Here is a 24,535-nt window from a genome sequence, read left to right on the forward strand (position 1 = left end):
GGGATGATTGTGAATTTTTGAGTGATGATAGAATGCCCCCCTTCCCCCGATCACTTTTTGTTATGATTGTGAGTTCGAACCCAGATTCTATGTTTGTATTACACTTTTCTATTCGATTGTATTACACAATGAAACCTGTACGAAACGTCAAGAGACTGAAATAATATTCCATTTTAGACAGAATAATATTCCATTATACAAATACAAATACAACACCACAACAGGCAAGATGCCCAACGAGGTGGCTGAGAAAAAGATGCCCATAAAAATATGGATGTCATATATTTCCAAAAAATATATAGCAACCCAATTAAAAATACAATTAACAAAAATTATAATCAATATATACACATGATAAAATACTATACAATGCCCATAAAGAATACTTATGGTTGTCTTATTCTAAGTATGGATAGCTTCTCAATTTACCCCAACATGTTTATTGTATTTCTTTTTAAACGTGTCAATTGTATTACAATTTACTACCTCCGGGGGTAAGCTGTTCCATTTATTAACAACTCTATTGGAGAAAAATTCCCTGCGACACCATAACCTTGCATTGTCCCTCACCAATCGATACTGGTGTCCCCTTGTAAAAGCAGTAGATTGGCGGTGTACTAAAAGTTCATGGTCCATGCTATAAACAAAGGTGCGCACACAGATAAAAGCGTTAATCAATGAAAGGACTATTTTTTGATTTCGTCGACGACAGGTTTCCGTTTCATAAAGTGTCCATCTTAGATAGGTTTCACTGCACAGTGATACTTCGGCTTTCGAAGTTTTCGGCTAACGAACGTGATTCCGGATCGAATAATCGGCGTTAATCGAGGTAGAACTGCATTTGCACCGTATGAGTTTGAGTACCATCAATCATTCACAAAAGAACAACTGAAAAAAAGGAGATTTTTTTACTCAGTCGTTTTGAGAGCAGCATTTTTGCGACTATTTCCACAGCTTAGAGGTTATATATTGAGAGGTTAATATATTGATCAAATTATAGGCAACTAGCCCTTAAAAAGACTTCCTTTTTCTATATTTTTTTAGTCGGATTAACATGAAATCTCCGACTTTGTGCTGCTCCTCGCTTAAGTTCATGAATCAGATCCCCATTTTAAAGTTGTGACAAAGAAGTTTAAGATTTATTTAATTAGCGGTTCATCTTTATTCAGCTTTGGTTGTGACTGAGACAAAAAAAAACAACAAAAAAAAAACGTATTCATGGAGAATCCCGTCTTTCAATTATTCGATCAGAACATATAAACGCGAACTTTTCTTTTTAGCCTCGTCTAGTCCCATTAAAAAACAGGAGAGAGAAAAAAAGTGATGGAGGAACCTGAAGAAATAAGGGAAGACGAACAGGAAGAAGTATCCCAACATGATGAGACTGAGAAACGGGACAGCAGCAGCAGCAGCAGCGCGAGTGGTAATTTGCCAGCTGATGACTCGGATCATGTTCAGCAAGAACAACGCCCCGACGAAGAAACGGTTCGTGAAGCAGCCGAACACGAGGAGGAGAGTGATTTATTTTACGGTTATGAGACTGAATCTCGCTACTCGATAAGCTTGGAAGACTTTGAAGCCATCAAGTAAGTAAATTCCTTATTTATTATTTCCCCTTTTACTACCTTCTCCTTAATTGGAAGCATTATCACGGCCTTATTTGCCGGAAAATGTTAGTTCTATTAGAATGAACTTTTTATTTAAGCATACAGTAACAAGAGAACAGAATCCCTTGGTATTCGCTGAACATATGATTTGTCTCGGAATTTTTTCAACTAATCAATTTAGTCATTTATTGAAATGCTTTAGATTAAAACATACGTTAAGGGTCGGAACTAAAGGGTCGCCCCGGGTTGGAAACATTTAGCGATCATAGCAAAAATACCATTACAAAATCATCGAATTTTACACTAGGGGGAGGGGTGGGAAAAATCATATGTTTGCACCCCTCCCCCCCCCAAAAGACTCCTTTATTACTCTACCGCATGAGTGTATTACAGGCAAGGCTATCTTACGGCATCGAGGTTTTTGGTCAAAGCAGTTTATTCAGACATCACAAGACTGTTACAATTATTGTGAACAACCTTTTTTTAGGTAATACTAGGAGCCTCTTATGTACCGAGAATATCCTGTCGGTGCTAGGGTCGTCTGTAAAGCATCATAGGACCCCGAGGGAAGCAATGTTTTGAAGCCTCACTCTTTTTGATTGGAATAGCAGCCTATTACCATTTTATTAAAAGTACTATTTCCAAAAATCAGTGTGGATACTGCTATAGTTATTATGGCATTCTTATGCATTTTGAGTTCTAGGCCGTGCTGGGATAAACTCATGCGATAAGATGGCTCCGCATGCAAGGCTTTAGCGCCAGAGCGTTAAAGGGAAGCAAGTATAGATAATGATCAACACGAGTACTGTATATACTCGTGTATAATCCTAGCTTTTTCACCGAAAATTCGATCTAATATTGGGGGAGGGTTCGGTTACATACGGGTCAGTTTTTGAGGATAGAAGTTTAAGGTTTTAACAATATCCCCTACTCTGCAGCAGGGAGGGCAAGGGGTGCACTGATTAGGGCTCCCCGTAAAGTAGGTTCTCCCTGTTCCACGAAAACAGTCATCTTCACATCATCATGACCGAGCAATGCACTGTTATGGATCTCACAGTTATGAGAAAATTCATAATAATTGCTATGTAAAGCGATCAAAGGGCCTCATGCACCTTGAGCCCCCTTCCCCCAATCCTGGACAGTGTCCCAGCAGAGACTCATATGGTTTTATCGCCTGTGGGTTACACGAATTTGTTGCCCTTCTCCCAATCCAGTCAAATTTTCCTGACCGCTGTGGTGCTCGAGTGGTTATAGTGCCGGACTCGTGATGCGAGGATCCGGGTTCGAACCCCACAGTGGTGGTCGGCTGAAGTTGGTTTTCTGTGGTTCCCAACTTCAAGGCGCAAATGCGAGCCGATCTCCCCGTTAAAAAGTCTCGCCACAGAGAGCAACAGTCCTACAACGATAAATCATTCAACCATAACACTTCACTCATAGTTAGTAAAACTGGGGGCAGATGATAGCACTACACATAACAAGCATTACACAGAAAACAAAAAACTTTACGTCAGGTTGCACTACACGTACACGCACATTCCCGCATGTAACGATTCGTTGGGGGGTTCCGCGGGGGGGGGGGGTGTGGTGTAGCAGTAGTAGGTAGGGGCTCGGGGATCCATGATGCAGCCACCTCGTTGGGCAATTTACCTGTTGTGGCGTTGTATTTGTATTTGTACTCTTTCCTCGAATTTATCACCCTGTGCTATAACCCGCTTGCCTCCCCTCCATTCCTGCAAGAACACCGGTGTCTCTGAAGTTACTCTTTTAGTCATTCACATGCTAGCACACTATTTTGGTCACTCACATACTTGCACCCGCTTCTCTCTAGGCTACTCACTAACCTAGTTTTTCCCTCTGTAGGTCACTCACTGACCTAGTCCTTCGCTCTGTAGGTTGCTGTTTGGTTGTTTACATGATTGCTCAGGCTCCAAGTCATTCTTTTGTTCACTCACGTGCTTGCAAACATTCTAAGTCACTGTTTTGGCTACTCACTGAACTAGTGAGGATTTATTGAGGATTACACAAATTTTTCGACGCCCTTTTCCCATTCTACTAATTTTCTTCGTTGCCTATTTCTTGAATTTTCCGCCGCTATGAGCTTGCCGCCTTGGGCTACTGAAGCCAGCTAAGTCCCATTGCAAATACGCCACTGGTGCCCAGATGAGCCTATGCATTCAGATGGAACTGCGTCAAAATCATTTCCAAAAAAAAAAAACAAAAAACGATCACACAACCTTGATAAATCTACCAGTGTGTGATCAGCAAACGCTACCCATTTTGCTTATCCGGAAGACTGAAATGATGTAAGTAGCCATTGATACGACAGAAAAAACTTATTATTGCTATCTCGGTAAAGTGTCGACCGAATAAATGGGAGGATAAAAATGGTGTTTTGAGTGTCCGGATATACCGTTCTCCCCCCCCCCCCCCAAGCAAAATCGTTAATTCTGAAAATTTGTGTTTAGAGTTAAAAATAATTTAAAAATTGATTTAAGCAACTCAACTCGTTACCTAATAGTGCTGCAAGTGTGTGATTGTACTATAAATAAATTGTAATCAATAAATGTAATCACTATCAAAGGTGTCCTAATTCCGTCCCTCCCTTCCAATTATTATCTACACATTTAGTTTAGTTGCTTATATTTATTAGTAATATTATATATAATAATTAGTTTATACATATATACAGGGTGTCCTATAAGTGCTGGCACGGCCTTTATCTCATCAACCGTCCGTCGTAGAGGTATGATTCCAGCTTGAAAAATGTTGATCAGGCGTTCAAAAATTACCCTGTATCAGTTTTGAGAGTGAAAATACAGTGTATAACCAAATAAAAAAAATCTAAAGTTTTATACGGTTCCCCTATGCTCCAACTTCCAACTAGAAAGTTGTTGCCCTGTCTCTCCTGATGCCAACAAAAAAAAAAAGATTCCAAGTGCATTCACAGAGATATTCGAATTCGAAAAACGGAGGAAATTAGGGAAATAACAGCGTTAAATGCGGGTAAAACGGTTACTCCGCTATTTTAGTTGTTATTCCTCTATCTTTTTTTTATTATTTGTTTCTGATGTGCTATCCTTATTGACATGTATTAAAAAAAAAAATTTCCCAGCTCCAGGAACGCTTTCTTGTCCGACGAGAACCGCGTCCTGAGACGCTCGTGGGCTGTCGTCGAGAAATACGCGGGGACGTTAGATCCAAGCGTCACGGAATCAATTAGAAGATCGACCATGCCAAGGAAGGGCACCCGATACTCCATGTTTGAAGCTATCGACGGCAGCATCGTGTCGAGGTTGAATTCGAGAAGGTCGACGGCGAGGAGCAGCGTAACGGACGAACTGTGTTTGGATTTGACGGTGAAGATTTACTTGGCCAGCGAGTGGTTTGGAGAAGTGAGCTCTCAACATCAGGATATGGAAAAGCTGACGGAAGAAGGGATGGCTGAACTATTGGTTGAGCATTTATTCGCATTTCTTACTATTTCTTTGCATTTTCAATTGGATTTCATAAACTCATTATGATGATACAGGGTGGACAAATCCTGGACACATTTAAAAAAATAATAACTAATTGACATGAAAAGGTGTGGTTCGCACTAAAATACTCTTCGACTCACAAAAATTAGTGAAACCAGGCCGCGGGCTCGAAAAGGTTGAGAACCACTGACCTAGAGCAGAGGTCTTCAAACTTTTTCTAGTAGTGAGCACTGCCTTAACCCCATCAACGAAAGAAGAGCACCCTTACGGCAAGTTTAACATACGAATGCATAGAATCAGTATGATTTCAATCTTTGAATACGATTTGTACAAAGTATTTAATTGAACCGTTGACCAAGTGCTCGCGTGCACCGAATCGGGGACGAGCATTGAGCACTCTGGGTACTCCAGGAGACCATGGTGTTCGCGAGAAACGGGCTGAAGATGCCTGACCTAGAGTTTTGTCTCTTTTTGATAAATAAAAAAAAGTTCGAATTTCGCTCACAGGTGAAACTAAAACGAAAAACTCAACACAACACACAAACTGCAACAAGTGTATAATTCACGTGTATGACAATTTGAGTTGTATAAAACTTTCATATTTCAACATGAGCACCCTTTCATCCGTTTAGATGTAGCTCGAGCTGAAAAAAAAAGCCACTCCTATTGAAATGTGATAGTTTTATGCAACACGAATTATCGAATTATCATTCACTATTTTTCTAAAAGTCTACGTCCTTTTAGTAATTTAGACATTTTGTCGAATTTCTTAAAACATACTCAAAATCGTCTTTGAATTTAATTTTAAAAAGTCACTTGTTTTCATTCTTCTAAGAGCGTCCGATACCATTGGTGTTTTGCACCACGTGATCACTGGAAATGTAGATAAAGTTGTTGATATTGTCACTTTCTCTGTAAGGCGCTAAAGTGCAATACGGTGAACTTTTTTGGAATGAATTTTATTAATAAACTCATTAATAACAGTTCTTCGGGACGAATAAGCACTTTAAAGCACGTTTTCTGATGGGTACTAACAACGCAGATTTCGAAAAGATGCCAATAACAGCATAAATTTGGTGGCACGTGATGACAATGTTGCCTCTCAATATAACGGTAAAACCTTCTACAAAACGATATTTTTTCTTGGACAGCAGAATATCGTTATAATGAAGTTTTACTGTACTCTAATGTTAGATTGCTGCCTCTCGATACAGCGGTAATCCCTCTACAACAATACTTTTTCTTGGTCAGCGGAGTATCGTTATATTGAGGATTCACTGTATTTGCATTCTAATTGATACTGTTATTTGAAATACCTGGCCAAGAAAAAGGAAAGAAGAAAGGCGTGTGCTATTTTATTGCAACTCCTATGCAAGCCTCAGGAGAACGTGTTGTGATCTGAAGTTGCTGTTGGGTTGGACTAGAGTCAGCAATAAAATGAAGTCCGCTGAGTATTTCAGCATGTTTGATGACTATAAGGCTAAGATTTTTATGACCTTAAAACCGACAGAATGTGTTCCATAAAAAATGAATTTATGCCCTAAAAAACTAAAAATATGCCGTGGAAACCTAAAAATGTGCTTTTATGGAATTAATAGACTGAGCATATTTCCTCGAGAAAAATACGGGGAAGTTACAGGAAATGGCTAACCATTATCAAAAATGATGCCAAAGCTACACAAATAAAATTACCAATAATAGTTAATATCTCCAATTATTGCTAAAAAACGATGTTGAATGTAAGTAAAATTGCCAGTTGCAGGAAGAGAGCTTGTTGGGGAAACCCCCCCCCCCCTTTTCATTGTTACAATGAAACATACAGAATGCTCCAAAATATTAAAATATGCCGCAAGAGATCATGAAAAATAACCCTAAAATTACTGAAAATCTTGAAAAAGTAGCTCGTGAAATATGCAAAATGCATAAAAAATATGAAAAGTCATAGAAATCTTAGCCCTATCAATGACCACGTCTATACCCGTCTATGGATATTTTCTTTCCTTAAGATGATGACACGCTCCAGAATGATGATGATAACAGCGAAATATGTTTGTTTCAAACACCGGATACACCTGTCCCTCCATTTACGCGGAGTATCCGATCCACGAGGTCTTCTTTTACGCGAATGAAAATCGCGTAAATAGAGACCGTCAGTACAAAAGAAAACAAAATATTGGAAAGAAAAGCTATTGTAAGTTTTAGAAATACTGTAATTTATTTTTTGCCCTTCCCTCACACAGCACTGACATCATCGTTGAATCATCATAATCGGTTTGTGTGTGTGTAGAAAACGCTGCCTACGTAAATTCAGATCGCGTAAATTGATATCGCGCACAAAAAGTACCGCTCATAAAAAATACGTGTAAATAGTTATAATTTTCCGCGTAAAAAGAGATTCGTGTAAAAAAGAATACCGCGTAAATGGAGGGACAGGTGTATGTAATTACTTTTTTATTCATTGCGAAATAATTTCTATCAGAAATTATTTCACAAAGAAATAATCAATTTCTATCAGAAATTATGAAACTCTACTATCTCTCATTGTTTTAGTAAGTTTCATTAAGTTTTGTTTCTTCACTAAGTCTCAAATTATTTTGTTTCAAAAATTCAAAAATTACTTCTTTCCTTAATTCTGAGTTTTCATTCATTCGTTTTATTCATTCATTTCTTTCATTTATTCTAGAATTATTTCTTTCATTTATTCTAGAATTATTTCTTTCATTTATTCTAGAATTATTTCTTTCATTGTAAATACTAATTGTAACACAGCTATTCTCTTGGTTATGTTTTTGCTTTTGGTAGGCAGGTGTACATTCTGTGGATATCTTAGCAACTTCTTGCGTACCCTTCACTTGGACGCACATACAAAGTCCATCTTCAGATTTTATTTACCGGAATTATGCTCCTATTGTTTATCTAAGAAATTTCGTTTGTTTATGAAGGTCTGAATGCTGATTTTTTACACAAACGCACTACATTTCCAGGCTAGAGTTGAAGAAGCGGAAACAGAGAGAGACGGCATCACTCCTCAGATGCAAGATTTCAACCAGAACGTGAAGATTGACGGGAAGCATCCAATAACGAAGAAAGTAATTGCTGAGATAGTCGACAATTACTTCCACGATTCCTTGAGGGAAAAGGTAAAACTAACAAAAATGGTTTACCCATAAATACTAATAAGAATTCGGATAACAGTCAACGCCGCTTATTAGAATCACGGATAATATTATCGTTTGAGTATTGTTATCACTTTCGTCAAGAACGGAAAGGACCAATATCATAACACGGGGAAAAAAATTCGTTTGTTGTTACCGGGACTTCGGTTTATGTTGTCAATTTTTTTCCGTCGAAAGTTTTTTTTTTGTTTGTTTTGAAAAAAACTAATGTTTAACAAAATTAAATTTTCCCCCTGTAAGTTATCGATATCTGCATGACTATGTAGGAAGCTAGAAGGTGTTGAAAAACATTTCCATGTCGTAATTACTCCGTAATATTTGCTGTGGTCCATGTACGTGTGACAATGACCTTCCTATAAGTGAAGGCAAATGTGTGACGAAAAAGAGCCCTTTCAGTTTTTCATCAGTTTCTTTCCCCAGTTGACCAGATTCAAATTTATTTTTCCCCAGAGAAACTTTCTTCAAGGAATCTATGAAACGTATTTTTGTAGATCAAAAATATTGTAATTCGTGATATACATTACACAGTTCCATTCTAATGCCTCACAATCGCTAAATAATAGAAATGCAAGATTTTAGCTCAAAAAGGGAAAAAAGTCCCTTTTTAGAATAGAATAATAGTAATAATAATAATAAAAAATTGGAGTGATTAAATATTTTGCAACCAATTATGTGGGAAAAGAAAAGCACAAAGAGTGGTCTATTTTTACCAATACTCATCTATCATCAGTCCCGTTTCACAAAACGGTATGTATGGCCACCGTACTTGCAAACGGGAATTTTCGCGGATAAAGAAGTTATCATTTGATTATTGTTATCAGAAACCTCGAGTCCCGATGTGATGATTGCTAGAAGTGATAAGAGAGAAAAATAAAATAAAAAATATTACGAAAAAGTGACGTCAAAAATTATAATTTTTTCACGGGATTATATAATGTATAATTTATGGACGGGAGAGGGATCGATTGGTAAAAGCTAGAAAAATAATTAATGATGTGTTGTTCTTGATGGAATTTAATTAAAAATTAATCTCCTAGAAATAGTCGAGACTTTCGTCTACACTGCCAAGATTTCCGTGATTCTTTGAAACGCTGGTAGGTGAGGGGGAAAGGATTATTGAATATTGAAATTCCTGCAGATACTAAACGCAACACACCCTCTTATACGGAGCTATCATCGACATCCAGCTAATCATGTTTTTTGGTATTCTGATTGAAATTATCATATTTCTTGGTACTTGACACCCCCCCCCCCCCCGCACTCCTTGAAGAAAAAACCACCGTTTCTAATCTTAATGAAGTTTGTAATTTCATTCGAAAAATCAGATGCTAATTTTGTAGGAATTCGTGCATTTCATCGTGTGGGACGAGGGGATCTTAGAAATTTATACCCTTTATCTATTGTCTTGGGCTTTTATGGCCGGCGTTCAATGACTCACAAGCGGTTTCCGGACTATAATTCCATGGTCTAAGGCAGTGAGTGGTTCTCAACCGGTGTTCTCTCTAGGGGCTCCACGGCCGCTCGAGGGGGAAAAAAACCAGTAAAATTTAAAAAAATAATTATAAATACACTCATGTCCATAAATTTAGGATAATTCAGAATCCCACGGAAATCGAAATCTAAAGTAAAAATTTCACCTGTGGAATTATCACACACATCTGCAAGAATGATATGCAAATTTCAGGAAGACACCAGATGATGCCGATAGTACGTCACAATGACGAGAGTGTAAGGGGGGGGGTATCTAAGGAATGGTGGCAAAGAAGTGAAATTGTTCACAGGAGTTCTGTCAGGCGCTCAGTGCCATAAGCGAATAGTTATGACACAGAGGACGCATGTGCATGATTTTTTACGTGGTAGAATTATCGGGCGCCTGGAATGTGGGCGTACTCAGATGGAAGTATCCGAGGAACTTGGAATTGCCCAAAGTGTCATCTCTAGGCTTTGGCAACGATTCCAAGATAACGGAAATGTCAGTAGACGTTACAGTACAGGTCGCCCCCGAGTTACAACGCCGAATGAAGACCGGTATTTGGCAGTAACTGCCAAAAGAAGCAGACGGAGCACAACATCCGACCTGTCTCGTCAGCTATCTGCTGCCACGGGTACCACAGTTTCAAGGCAAACCGTGTACAGACGTTTGGGAGATATTGGTCTATATGCTCGCAGGCCTGTCAGATGTGTTCCGCTCACGGCAACTCACTGTCGGCAGCGATTAGCCTGGAGTAGAGAACATGCAATGTGGACATCGTCACAGTGGGCTTATGTGATGTTTTCCGACGAGTCCAGGTTTAGCTTGCAGTCTGATTCACGTCGGACTTTCATATGGAGAACGCCAGGTACCCGTTACCACCAAGACAACATCATTGAACGGTGGTGCAGCATTGCTCATTTGGGGTGGAATTATACTGTGTTCCAGAACAGATCTGCATGTTCAAACCGGAACCATGAAAGCCCAAATTTATCGGGACATCATTCTGGAACAACATGTACGTTTGTTTAGGGGTGCCATGGGCGCAGAATTTGTGTTTATGGATGACAACGCCCGTCCTCACCGAGCAAACATCGTAAACGAATGCCTTGAATCTGAGGATATAACCCGTATGGAATGACCAGCATTCTCACCTGACTTGAATCCGATAGAGCATGTGTGGGACATGCTTGGCCGACGAGTTGCAGCCCGTCAACCACCTCCTACATGTGTACCAGAACTTCGGAGAGCATTGCTTGCTGAGTGGAGTGATCTTCCCCAAGATCAGATCGATAATTTGATACTCAGCATGCCTAGGCTTGTACGGACTGTATTTCACCGCATGGGAGACATACAATGTATTAACCATCATACCAACCATGTAATAATAAGATTTTGTAGCGACCCATAGCTAGAGAATCCGTGGCTGTAAATGAATTCATACGACGCTTTTCGAAAGACCCTGGGAATCACGTTTGGGTCTTGACTCATAGCTCAAGAATCCCTGGCTATAAATAGATTTATTCGACCTTTCTCGGAAGTCCCCACGAATCAAATGTGGGTCGTAGCAAAACAATACCTGATTGTAAGTGTATTTGTATGACCTATCTAGGAAGCCTTTGAGAATCAAACTCGTGTAGTGATCCTCAGCTCGGAAGCCTCTGGCTGTAAATGAATTTGTACGACCCATCACGGAAGACTTTGAGAATCAAACATGCGTAGTAGGTGTGGTCCATAGATCAAGAATCTCTGATTGTAAGGGGATTTGTACGACCCATGTCAAAAGCGCATACGACCGAAATTTAGGTCGTTACCCATAGACCGTTACCCCAAATTTTACGTTACTTAAATGGAAGATCTGGCGAATCAAGTTTGGGAAGTGAACCATAGCACAAGAGACCCTGGATATTAGTGGATTTGAACGACCCATCTCGGAAGACCTTGCGACCCATAAGTTAAGAATACCTGGTATAAGGCATTTATTTCCAGATGTTTCACCCACATCTGTGGCAGCCATCTTCTGAGATTAAACAGATGAAGGTTTCTGTGACAAGCGAGAAAGGCTTCGTACATCTAGTCTATCAGCTCGATGACACTCAGATATGCAAAACCTTTCTCGCTTGTCACAGAAACCTACGTCCGTTTAACCTCAGAAGATGCCTGCCACAGATGTGGGCGAAACGTCAGGAAGAAAAATGCCATAATTTCCCAAACTTTTTGTTCCATCGCCCCCCTTCTTCAGAAATTTTTTTTTCTCCCATCGCTCCCAACTCAAGCGAACCCATAGGATGATGAACCCCTATGTTATACCCGTAGCTTCTATCGTTCCCACGGACCATTCCATCACCCACTAGGACACGATATTGCCTACTTTGGGAAACACTGCCTAATATCCAGTAAACCGCTTGTAGGTCATTTATCTTGCCTTTATTGTTTGAATGAAAATTCACCGAAATATCGATGATAAGTCTTCTATCATCGCGATAAAAGAAAATTTTGATTTTTGCCTTTTTTCAAAGCTCCTCAAAAAACTCATTGAGACATATTTTAAGGTTTTTTCATGCAAAAATCAAGAATTTCAATCACTGACGTCTCGGCGAATTTCCGTTTAATTTTCACGAGCTGAATTTTATTTTTCGGAAAAATGGAGAAGCAAATTCTTATTGTCAATTTTTTTGATTGGGGACCGTATGAAAATTTTAATGTTTGTGTTTTCATGAATAATTATTTTCGGTGAGTTCAACAAACACAGAGAACAATGTTATTATCTTTAATTATCATTTCTTATGTTTTACTTAATTTTTAAAATGAACCACAGAATTAATGTCCCTTTCGGACACTTTTGGTGAAACAAACACCTTGTACATATATAATACCTATTAAGCATTTTTCATGTCGCGTCTTATGGTACTAACAATTTTCTTTGAATATATTTTTATTAATGGTTCGAAGGAGATCGCTGAAGAGAGATTCACGATGCAAGCGGCCGACTGCAAAGAGAAGCGGAATAAAGCCGTACATATTATTCAGCAGGTATATACATATATATATAACTTATGTTTCCTTTGGTTCCTTATATATATTAGTAACTAAACACTTCCATATTTTTTTCGTTCGTTTCGCCGAAAAACAGCTATTTCGTGGATCCTAATTAGTGATTATTAGGGCTCGGATTTCTGTCTTTACATATTTTTTTATTTTTCTGCATATTTCGCTATTTTTACGCGATAGAGCATATTTTATAAATTTTAAGGCATATTCTGCATATTTCATAATTTTCGATAAAAAGTATATTTTGCTCCCGCTACTCGCTTCAGACTGTTTTTTTCGGTTCAGGCGTGAACCGGAATTTTACGCTAGGATTATTAAGCACTAAAAATGGTGCGTCGTTGCTGATTGGTAAAAAATCCTGAAATTCAGGTTTTTCAACTAATCAGCAATGACATAGGAATTTTAGAGTATAAAAATATTAGCCCTAGTGATTACTTCAAACTTCTTTTTAAAATTCGGTTCTATACACTGCGTGTGATCAGCGCAATGAAGATATTTACAGTCTTCTCAATATTTCGCGACTGTACATACATTTATTGAAAAGTTATCCCACTCATATTAAAAATATCGCGAATTTTCTGTGTATGAACGCTAATCTCCCAGAGATGATTTGTGTTCTTCACTAAGGGGATGGAGTCTTTTTTACCATGCATAGCAATACCTAGCAATGCATCGCGTACTGTACTTACAAATGGAAAGCTCAGAAGCCAATCAGGGCAAGTAAGTTTTTCGAAAATGACATTCGTATTGCCTCTTGAAGGTTTCAGCTGCTGGCTAGTGCGAAGATTAATTCAGAAAAAAGAAGAAGAAAATTCCACTGACCTTGCGGGGAATCGAACCCGCGTCCTCTCACTGGATTCGTATGGATAGCGGACAGTGATATAATTCTTGGATAAGCCGCTATCTGGTGGCAGTGTCAGCAATTGCGATTTTTGGCCTGAGTTAGGTCTGACCGTCCACGCACGGTTCCGTTCACCGCACGCGAGCTCTAAGGAAAGATTGAGGTTCGTTGCTCTTGTAGCTTAGTGGTCCGACAGACCAGTCACGACCCAGGCTCTGTCCCTCCAGGGATATAAGCCTTTTACCCTTGCGGGTTGGGTCGCGCTGGGGAGTAGCTTAGTGGTCCAGCTCGCTCATCCTATAAGTGAGAGGACGTGCGTTCGATTCCCCGAAACGGCAGTCGAATTTTATTTCTTTCCCGAATTCATCGTCGCATCAGCCAGCTGTCTAATTCTTCGTATGGATAGTGGAGAATGACATTATACTTGGACAAGTGCGCTTCTTCATTGTTAAAATTTTCAGTTGCCAAATCACTCAAATCAATATCTTTATATTACAGTAGCAGATAGCGCCACTTATACTGACCACAGAATAAAAAAGGTCCTTTGAAAGATGCTTTATTCTCAATTTTAATGTCTATTGACTGTCACTGATTGGCTTCTGAGCTCTCCTTGAGTTAATGATGAGTTAAATATTTGCACTTCAATAGAACTTTATCGAGAGAAATCAAGATATTATGTGTTTTTGTCAAATTTTTTCAGAAAGAGAAATCTCTGCATTTGTTGAGGAGCGTTGACATTGCGAAAGCGGAGTACGAACATTCGAAAAGTAAGGATATGTGCGGCAAGTACGAACAGCAGTACTTCGATTTTCGAGCCCGACAAAACAGGTTGTTACAAGATACGGCTAACTTAAAGGTACAGTTAATTTAAATGAACATTAAAAAAAAAAAATCGTGAAACTTTCATTCAGCACTGTTAACCCTGTATGCATTTATATACAAGTTGTTTTTGAGATTTATGTGTCTAGCAATGTATGAGCGTGATTTTTCGTGAGGACTGTAAAAATTGTTATTCAATTCAAATCTCTGAATTCAGCCTGTAAAATGTTAATGAACTGAATAGGGGAAAAATGAATTAACGGAATTTCCGGTGAATAAACCGCATCCAGAAAAATGGGTGGAGGCAAAAAGGTTTTCGTAAGAGAGCTGTGGCTTTTTATACGCCGCTGCTTCTCTTATACATCTCACGTTATTTTCATTCAAGAACTGAATGGACACAATTCGAATAAAACATCTGTACTTAAATCACCGTTCAGGCTTTTTTTGAGAATTTTATACCAATAATGATATATATATATATATATATATATATATATATATATCATTGAGTGAAAAAAAATTATAACCCTAATAAAGAAGAAACGCATAAAAAAACTCATACAAATTCATTAGAATCCCTTGAAGTCAGATAGAAAAGTTATTCAATGCGCCTCAGCTTTGAATCAGCCGAAAAAGCTAAAAATGAATCCTTTTCCAATGTTTTATTTCTCTACCCATCTTTCAAAGGAATGCGATTTTTCTTTTCCCCCATGCAATGATTCTCTAAAAGGGGAAACAGGGTTCAAGAAGCAGGAGAAAAATTGATTATTCTAATTAGATTATTGTTTTATATGCTTTTATTAGCACAAACATGGAGGTACAGAATTTACTAGCACAAACACGCAAATACAAGATATAGCAGCACAAACGTACAAAGTACAGGATTGTATTTTGGCAATATTTGATATCCATATTTTTTTTGGGCATCTTTTTTGTCACCTCGTTGAGCAATTTGCCTGTTGCGGCCTTCGTATTTGTATTTGTAATTCAAAGATTTTGTATTATTTTTTATTGAGTTTCACATACGTAATGCTTTTCTCATCCATCATGTGATATAATTTTGTCATTTCTGCAGAGAACGCTAGACAAAGAAGAACAGGAACTCACGACATTGAAAGAACTGGTGATAAGAAATGCGAACTCCAAAGATTTATACGATAAAGAGAAAGCCGCATTCCTCGAGGTAAACTACCATCCCCGCGAGAGAGAACTCTGTGTCCTTAGAGTATTTATTATTTCTCCGGCGTATTATATAATATTGTTCTATACGTAGGCCACAAATGAGAACTTCGCTAAATCGCCAAAACGTCAGATGATAAGGGTTCATCAATTTCCCGTTTTCATTAAAGGAACAGAAAGAGTGCGAGGCCATCAAAAAGAAGATTGAACGTAACCCTCGCAGTAAGATATTTCCTCCGGTATTGGAATATGTTGACGTCCAAGCTCACTTGGATCTCTTGGAGAATCTCGTCCGGACATGGCGCAACAAAGTTGAGGCCCTCGAAGTAAGGCGACATTTTTTTTTTCGCTCAAGAATTCAAGGCAAGGCTTCTGGCAAGGGCCGCCCTTGCCAGAAGCGGGGCCCAGTGAGGAAAATAATTTCCCGGCCCTAAATACTCCTGATTCTATGTAAATTGTGGGTTGGGAGGGGAAAGTGTGGCATCCCAAAATCACACATTGCTACAGAATATACAGGCATGCTAGAAAACTTCCCATAAAAAATATAAACCTACAATTCTTTAACTTTACACAATTAATGAAAGTTATGAATTGATGAAAAAATACTCCAATTGATGTAAATTGTGAAAAAAACAGTAGTTATAGGATTAATGGAAGAAAAATTTCAGAAATGTAGGAAGAAAAATCTCAAAAATGATGAAAAAGAATTCCTGAAGTTCAGAATTCCAGAATTGACGAAAGTTCAAAATTCCAGAACTGATGAAAATTCAGAATAAATGATGAAAGAAATATTTTCAAAATTGATGAAAATTCATAATTCCAGAATTAATAAAAACTCATAATTCCAGAATTAATAAAAACTCATAATTCCAGAATTAATAAAAACTCATAATTCCAGAATTAATAAAAACTCATAATTCCAGAATTAATAAAAACTCATAATTCAAGAATTAATAAAAACTCATAATTCAAGAATTAATAAAAACTCATAATTCCAGAATTAATAAAAACTCATAATTCCAGAATTAATAAAAACTCATAATTCCAGAATTAATAAAAACTCATAATTCCAGAATTAATAAAAACCCATAATTCCAGAATTAATAAAAATTAATAAGTCCAGAATTGATTCAATTCTGATCAATTCTGGATTTATTAATTGATGAAGGTTCAGAATATCAGCATTGATGAAAATTATTAATTCCAGAATTGATTCAATTCTGATCAATTCTGGATTTATTAATTGATGAAGGTTCAGAATATCAGCATTGATGAAAATTATTAATTCCAGAATTGATGAAGGTTCAGAATACCAGAACTCACACATGAAGGTTCAGAATAACAGAACTGAGGAAAGTTCAGAATACCAGAACTGATGAAGGTTCATAATATCAGAATTGATGAAGGTTCAGAATACCAAAACTGATGAAAATTAATAATTCCAGAATTGATGAAAATTAATAGTTCCAGAATTGATGAAAATTAATAGTTCCAGAATTGATGAAAATTAATAATTCCAGAATTGATGAAAATTAATAATTCCAGAATTGATGAAAATTAATAATTCCAGAATTGATTAAGGTTCAGAATCTGTTGAAGAAATAATTCCAGAATATTGATGAAAATTCAGAATTTATGGAAGAAATAATTCCAGAATATTGATGAAAATTCAGAATTTATGGAAAAAATAATTCCGGCATTATTTCTTTCTGGAATTACAGAATTATTTTTTTTTCAGATGAAAAATGCAGAATTACAAAATTATTTCTTCCTTGATCTCGATTGACAACAAACCACCGGGCAAATTAAAATGTGTGTTAATAAATGCCAGGAGCTTGGGTAATAAGAAAGATTTTTTAGAAGCTATGATAGTTGTGGAGGGCTTGGATCTTATAGCCATTACAGAATCTTGGGCAAACGATGGGGATGAATCTTTCTTACACATCTCAGGATACGATACTTTTTTGAGAAATAGATCTGATAGGAAAGGGGGTGGAGAGTTGATATACGTGAAATCCTGTTTGAAGGCTAGAGAGTGTAACGTGCAGAGAAGTGATATTGAAACCATATGGGTTGAACTTGAGAGCAAAAGACGTCATAAACTTATTGTTGGGGTTTGTTACAATCCACCGAATAGGGATCAAAACTACATTGCCAAAATGCATGATGAAATTTCCTACATGTGTAAGCGACAGAGGGTTCTCATACTAGGGGATTTCAATTACCCGGGTATTGATTGGGAGAACCTTTCATCTGGAAATCAGTATGAAAGAGACTTTCTTAAGTTGGTGCTCGAAAATTTTTTGTATCAGCATGTATCAGAAGCCACAAGGGGTACTGCTATTTTGGATTTAGTTCTTACTAGTTCTGAGGATCTAGTTGAACATGTTTCGGTGGGGGAAGAGTTTTCTTCCAGTGATCATCGTATCGTCAGATTTCACTGTAACTTTTCCTCGGGTAAGGTTGATAACAAAAGACTGGTTCCTTGTTTTCGGAGAACTAACTTTGATGTTTTGAGAGGAAGGTTAGCGGAAGTTTTCAAAGACCGGTTGGAATCAGTAGGGGTGGTAAGTCAATGGGAAGAATTTAGTACGAAGCTGTCCTCTGTTTTGCACGACGTCATACCCTTTGTTCGAAAAAAGCGTGTTTGTACATCACACCCTCTATGGTTCACGGATAGCGTGCGGAACCTTTATCTTGAAAAGAAAAGAGCATTCAGAGAGTATAAATGTGGACGTGGTGACCTATCATTGTTTACTGATAAAAGAAGACTGTTGAAGAAAGCGATAAGGGATAGTAAAAAGGAAGTTGAATCTAGGTTGGCAGATAACATTGGCTCTGACCCAAAATCATTTTTTCGATACGTCAATAATGGATGTAAGGGGACAGTTGGTCCCCTCTCGATAGGAGGCTCTAAGGTAGAGAGCAATGTAGGCATGTGTAGTGCTTTCAATGACTTTTTCGCGTCGGTTTTTAATGGAGATAATGATATTCGATATACGGGTGTTGCATGGGGTAATAAAACCCTCAACGATATTCAAGTAGAAGACGTGGAGGTCCTAAATCTTCTAAGAAATGTATGTGCAAGCAAAGCACCAGGACCAGATGATATCTATCCCAGGGTTCTCAGGGAAGGTGCTAATGAATTATTGGGGCCAGTCGCACAGATATACAGGAGTAGTGTTGCTGAGGGTATCGTCCAGAGAGATTGGAAACTGGCTAACGTTGTTCCGATATTTAAGAAGGGTAGTAGAGAAGTGGTGTCTAATTATCGTCCAGTGAGTTTGACGAGCTCCCTCTCGAAAATTTTGGAAATTATCATCAAAAGGCAGTTTGTGAAGTGGATAGACGAGAATAATGTATTGTCGGATAATCAGCATGGGTTCAGGAAGGGGAAGTCATGTGTAACTAACCTCCTTTGCTTCTATGATTACGTGACTAAGGCTTTGGGTAAGAGCAAAAATGTCGACGTTGTTTACCTTGATTTCCAGAAGGCATTCGATCGGGTCCAACATGGCAAACTCTTGAAGCGTTTACACGAGATTGGAATAGGGGGGCAACTTGCTGAATTGGATAGAATCGTGGTTAAGAGATAGGTCGCAACGAGTTATGGTGAACGGGGAATTCTCTGGTTGGACAGACGTCACAAGTGGAGTTCCTCAGGGAAGTGTCCTTGGCCCCATACTTTTTTCACTTTTTATCGACAAACTCGATCAGGGTATCGATGGAATTACTAGCAAATTCGCAGATGATGTGAAGCTAATGGGGGTAATCGGGAATGAAAGCGATAGGGAGTTGCTCCAGACCAACTTAAACAAGATTGCAGCATGGGCAAATGAATGGAGCATGACGTTTAGCGTAGATAAGTGCATGGTCGCTCATTTTGGTTCGAACAACCCACGGTTCTCTTACGAGTTGAATGGTGTCACTATCCCGGATGCAACTAGAGTCACCGATTTGGGAATTCTCATTGACGAGCGACTTAAGTTTTCTGAACATTGTTCAGCGGTTGTCAAAAAATCGAATAGAATGCTTGGTCTCATTTTCAAAAAGGTCTCTTCGCGTTCTCCTAAAGTCATTCTTCCGCTTTTTCGAGGCTTAGTTCGTCCTGGACTGGAGTATGCGGTAAGGTTTTGGAGACCATACCTACAGAGGGACATAGACTTGATTGAAGGGGTGCAGAGAAGAGCTACGCGTGTCCTTATTGGCACACAGGGCTTGAGTTATGAATACAAATACAAATACAAATACAAATGCAACGCCACAACAGGCAAAATGCCCAACGAGGTGGCTGATAAAAAGATGCCCATAAAAATATGGTTGTCATATGTTTCAAAAATACAGCAACCCAATTAAAAATGCAATTAACACAAATTACAAACAATATATACACATGATAAAATATTATACAATGCCCATAAAGAATACTTATGGTTGTCTTATTCTAAGAATGGATAGCTTCTCGATTTACCCCAATGAAGAGAGACTTCATTTTTTGAATATGTTTACATTGGATGAACGCAGGTGTCGAGGAGATATGATATCGAAGTGTTCAAAATTTTCAATGGGATGGATAGGATGGACCATGAACTTTTAGTACACCGCCAATCAACCGCTTTTACAAGGGGACACCAGTATCGATTGGTGAGGGACAATGCAAGGTTATGGTGTCGCAGGGAATTTTTCTCTAATAGGGTTGTTAATAAATGGAATAGCTTACCCCCGGAGGTAGTAAATTGTAACACAATTGACACGTTTAAAAAGAAATACGATAAACATGTTGGGGTAAATCGAGAAGCTATCCATTCTTAGAATAAGACAACCATAAGTATTCTTTATGGGCATTGTATAATATTTTATCATGTGTATATATTGTTTGTAATTTGTGTTAATTGCATTTTTAATGGGGTTGCTGTATTTTCGAAACATATGACATCCATATTTTTATGGGCATCATTTTATCAGCCACCTCGTTGGGCATTTTGCCTGTTGTGGCGTTGTATTTGTATTTGTATAGATGAAAATGCAAGATTTTTAGAAAATTCAGAATCTATGAAAGAAATTATTATTACTGTTAGTGCGGGGCACGGTATGACCGGAGTTGTCGCACAACCTTTAGGGCGGCTCTGATTAATGTAATGGATGACGAATAAATTAATGTAAATCACGGAGCAACTTAATGAACCTGAAATAATTTGAGAGACTACGTGTATTTCTGTTTCATTTTTACGTTAAAGTGAATTTGATAAATCCGTTATTATGCATACTTACCAATCGTCTTTGTAAGAAATTTGATAAATTGAACACTTTTACCGTTGAATATGCATAATGCAAAGCGTCGTGGGTAAATTTGGCAAAATAGTAAAAAAATTATTACTCTTACCGGAGATTATGCATAATACCCAAGCCGTTAAGGCTGGGTATTATGCAGTTGCTGGTAATTTTGATAAATGCTGAAAACCTTGTCACATTTGTCGACGATTATGCATAACTACAAGTGCCGTCAGTAAATTTAATAAATATTCATCGCCTTTATCGATGAATATGCATAATACCACAGCGTATTGGTGAATTTGATGAAATATGAAACTTTTCAAGTAAAAATTTATTCAAATTTTATAATTTTTTTCATAAAAATTTAAATATGAAAAAATTTGATTAAGTATGAAAAAATTTGATTAAGTATGATAAAATTCCAAATGAGTCAAGTATATGTGACGGATATAGTCAGACCCCGATATAATGATAACAAATTTTGCGATCGTAACCGGTACATGAATTATTATGTATAGTGTATCATATACGTACTAGTATGATTGATCATGTTCACCATTGACGCGACGCTTGGGTGCTATGCATAATCTCGGGTAAAAGTGATACTTTTTTAGTGCTTATTAAATTTATCAACGACTTTGATAACTATGCATAATCGCCAGCAAAAGTGAATAATTTAGAGAAATTTATGAAATTTACCAACGACTCTTGGGTACTATGTATAATTGCCGGTTAAAGTGATAAATACAGGGTGTTCTGTTAATGGACCGACAAACTCAGAGAGTTGTTAGTATCAAGAGGAACAAAAATTGCAATGGAACATGGTGTCACGAACCACGTTGATCGCGAAAAACGCATCATGAGGGCTCTGAGTCCAGGAGACTCAGGAAATGTGGATGTCAGCTGATCACTGAATGAGTTCGTGGGTTCGCTCGAAAATATCTGACGTTACCACCATTTATGCGACGCATGTGGACACACCGGAGGATCTCATAGCGCGGATTGTCGTCACTGCCACAGACATTAAAAGCATACGTGGCACCTTCGAGCGCGTCCGGGAATCGTTTTCAAGTCGTTGTAGACTGTGCAATGACGTCAGCGGCCGCCACTTCCAACAAGTCTTGTAATAATTAATCAAATGAATCTTTTTTGTACATAGTTATTATTGTACTTTTTGTCGTTCCGGCGTGACGTCGAAACCTGCATGTGTTTTTCGTGATTTTCACCCTCTCGACGTTGTTTGCGACACCATGTTCCATTACGATTTTTGTTCCGCTTGATGTCTACTAACAACCCTCTGTGTTTGTCGGTCCATCAACAGATCACCCTGTATAGGGAAATTTATCAAACATACCAAAATGGTCGGTGACTATGCATAATTATCGATTTATCACTCTTTTATCGTTACATACATATCCCATGTTCTGATGGTATGACAATTTTAATTTTTTCTACAAATTTTTCAGTTTGCGAGCAATTTCAGTTCCAGAAAAAGAAAATGAAAGAAGATGGCCATTGTGTGATGGATTTATGAAGAAATTAACGCTACATTAACGATTTTAATCACTTGTATTGAGGAATATCAATAGCATACGTCTGGAAATAAAATAATAATTATTATCATGAAAGAAAACATACATATTTGAAGGCACGAAGATAATTATGATTATAAAACGCGTGAGTTCGGTGTGTTTTTCACTTTTTGGATTGTTCATCTGATTTTTTACAAGGATAGGTACACATGTATCTCCCAGGAGGGGAAAGGCAGACAGGCTGCAGCCCGGGCGCGGTAGCGCAGGTCGATAAGATACTCGCCTGAAGTGATACCTATTCTGTGATGTTCAAAAAAATAATACACAATCAAAGGGAGTTCACGGGCTGCTTCCTCGACCCTGCGTTTGCACTGACAACTGTATCAACTCAACTGGAAATTCCCTATAGAGCTATAACTATGTCGTGTTCGGACTATGACCAGGCCTTTAATGATCCAAGAGATGCAACCATGTGTCATGGCTGTTCCAAGGTAAGGCATTATAAATGTGCCGGGATTACGGCAGAGCGAAATAAAAATTTGAAGGGTACGGCTCGTTCTAATTGGCATTGTACGAATTGTAAATCATATACAGCGGAAAAATCCGATGATATTGATGTGCCCAATATGAATCGAACTCTGCTTATAATATCAGTATAACAGACTTGCACAAAATTGTCGTTCAAATGAATGAAAAACTCGACATTGCACCCAGATTAAAAGCGAAATGAGCAAAATAAGTGATTCGATCGATTTCATGTCATCAAAGTATGATACCTTATTAAAATTTTGTAGGAAAACTTTGCGGTCTGAAAACAAGGACCTGAGAGAACGACTTTCAAAGTTGGAATTGGTAGGGAATATTCGAAAGCGTGAAATAGCCGACATCTTAGTGGAGCTGCGGGATCTGCAACAAAATACAACAGAAACAGAAATCTAACTCAATTACCGAAACTAGAACTTCATTTTTGATATTTCTAAATATATAAAGGTGGATGACATTGATGTTGTACATGAACTAATAAAAAGTGGAAGAGTGAGGGTTCATCTAAGGGAAAACTTATTAACTTATTGTTCAGTTCAAATCTAGGACGGTGCGTAACAAACTGTTTTTAAATAGGAAAAAATAATTTTCAATCAAGACGTATGACCCGGTGGGAGTGATCAGAGAATCTGTCGCTTCATTACAGCAATTTATATTGGAAATGTAGAATGTGTGGGTCAAGGAATTGGGATATCCCTAGGTGTGGACTCGGGACGGAAAACTGTTTGTTAGGAGATTTGAAAAACCTCCGACTTTGAGTATCCGGTCAACCGAGGATTTCCCAACATTGGCACTGAGAGATCAAGACACGACGAATCTGAGAGTCAAGATTGACTTCACACATATATTTAAAGTTTTTTTTCAAAATAAATTTTTTTATCTCAGTTGATGAAAAATGGAGACGGCCAGTCAATTTACTAGTAACTACACTATTAACTATCTGAATTCCAACACAATCAGCACATAACAATAAATAAATTCCTTGATTATACATCCGTTGAAATTTTTTTTAAATAATTTAATTCATGTCAACGCTGGAAGTATTCAAAATAAGCATGAAATTGCTGATTGTTTTGTCCTTGATACAAAATGTCATATTGATCTCTTTTGCATTACTGAGACGTGGGACCAACGTCACACTCAATATAACATTAATGGCTATGAGTGTTTAAATTATAATCGCACAAACTATAGCGTGGCGGTAGCATTGCAATTTATATTAAAAATTTTCTGACTTCACCAAAATTTCTGATCTCTGTGAAAATTCTCCCAACATCAGTGTTCTTGTAATTGAAAATTCTGAATTAACCTTAACTGTTTGTCATCGCCCTAACTCTGCAAATGTTCATTCATTTTTGGAGTCTCTTGAGCGCATCTTAATCATAATAATTGTGGTAAAATAAAAATTATAACAGGTGATTTTAATATTGATGTGTCGGTCCGTACACCACAACGCGAATCGCTTCTCGATACTATGATTTCTTATGGTTTCAAAAATTGTATTTCACAACCTACGCACGTATCTGAACATAGTGCAACAACGATACATTTGAGCTTCACTAACAT

The 24,535-nt window shown here is 37.8% G+C and overlaps 1 protein-coding gene across 1 annotated transcript; it reads left to right on the forward strand.

Annotated features, from left to right (window-relative positions):
- Positions 1 to 1,323: 1,323 nt before the first annotated feature.
- Positions 1,324 to 22,713, forward strand: LOC149078633 (cilia- and flagella-associated protein 263-like). Its single transcript, XM_089241189.1, has 8 exons — positions 1,324 to 1,586; positions 4,720 to 5,059; positions 8,068 to 8,223; positions 12,683 to 12,763; positions 14,323 to 14,478; positions 15,517 to 15,624; positions 15,791 to 15,946; positions 22,630 to 22,713. The coding sequence occupies exons 1-8, from the start codon at positions 1,324 to 1,326 to the stop codon at positions 22,711 to 22,713; spliced, it is 1,344 nt and encodes a 447-aa protein (XP_089097315.1).
- Positions 22,714 to 24,535: the final 1,822 nt, after the last annotated feature.

This window comes from Pholcus phalangioides, unplaced genomic scaffold (assembly GCF_987345545.1).
Source record: "Pholcus phalangioides strain wild (caught in Gottingen) unplaced genomic scaffold, Ppha-v1.0 ptg000013l_1, whole genome shotgun sequence".
NCBI classification, from domain to species: Eukaryota; Metazoa; Arthropoda; class Arachnida; order Araneae; family Pholcidae; genus Pholcus; species Pholcus phalangioides.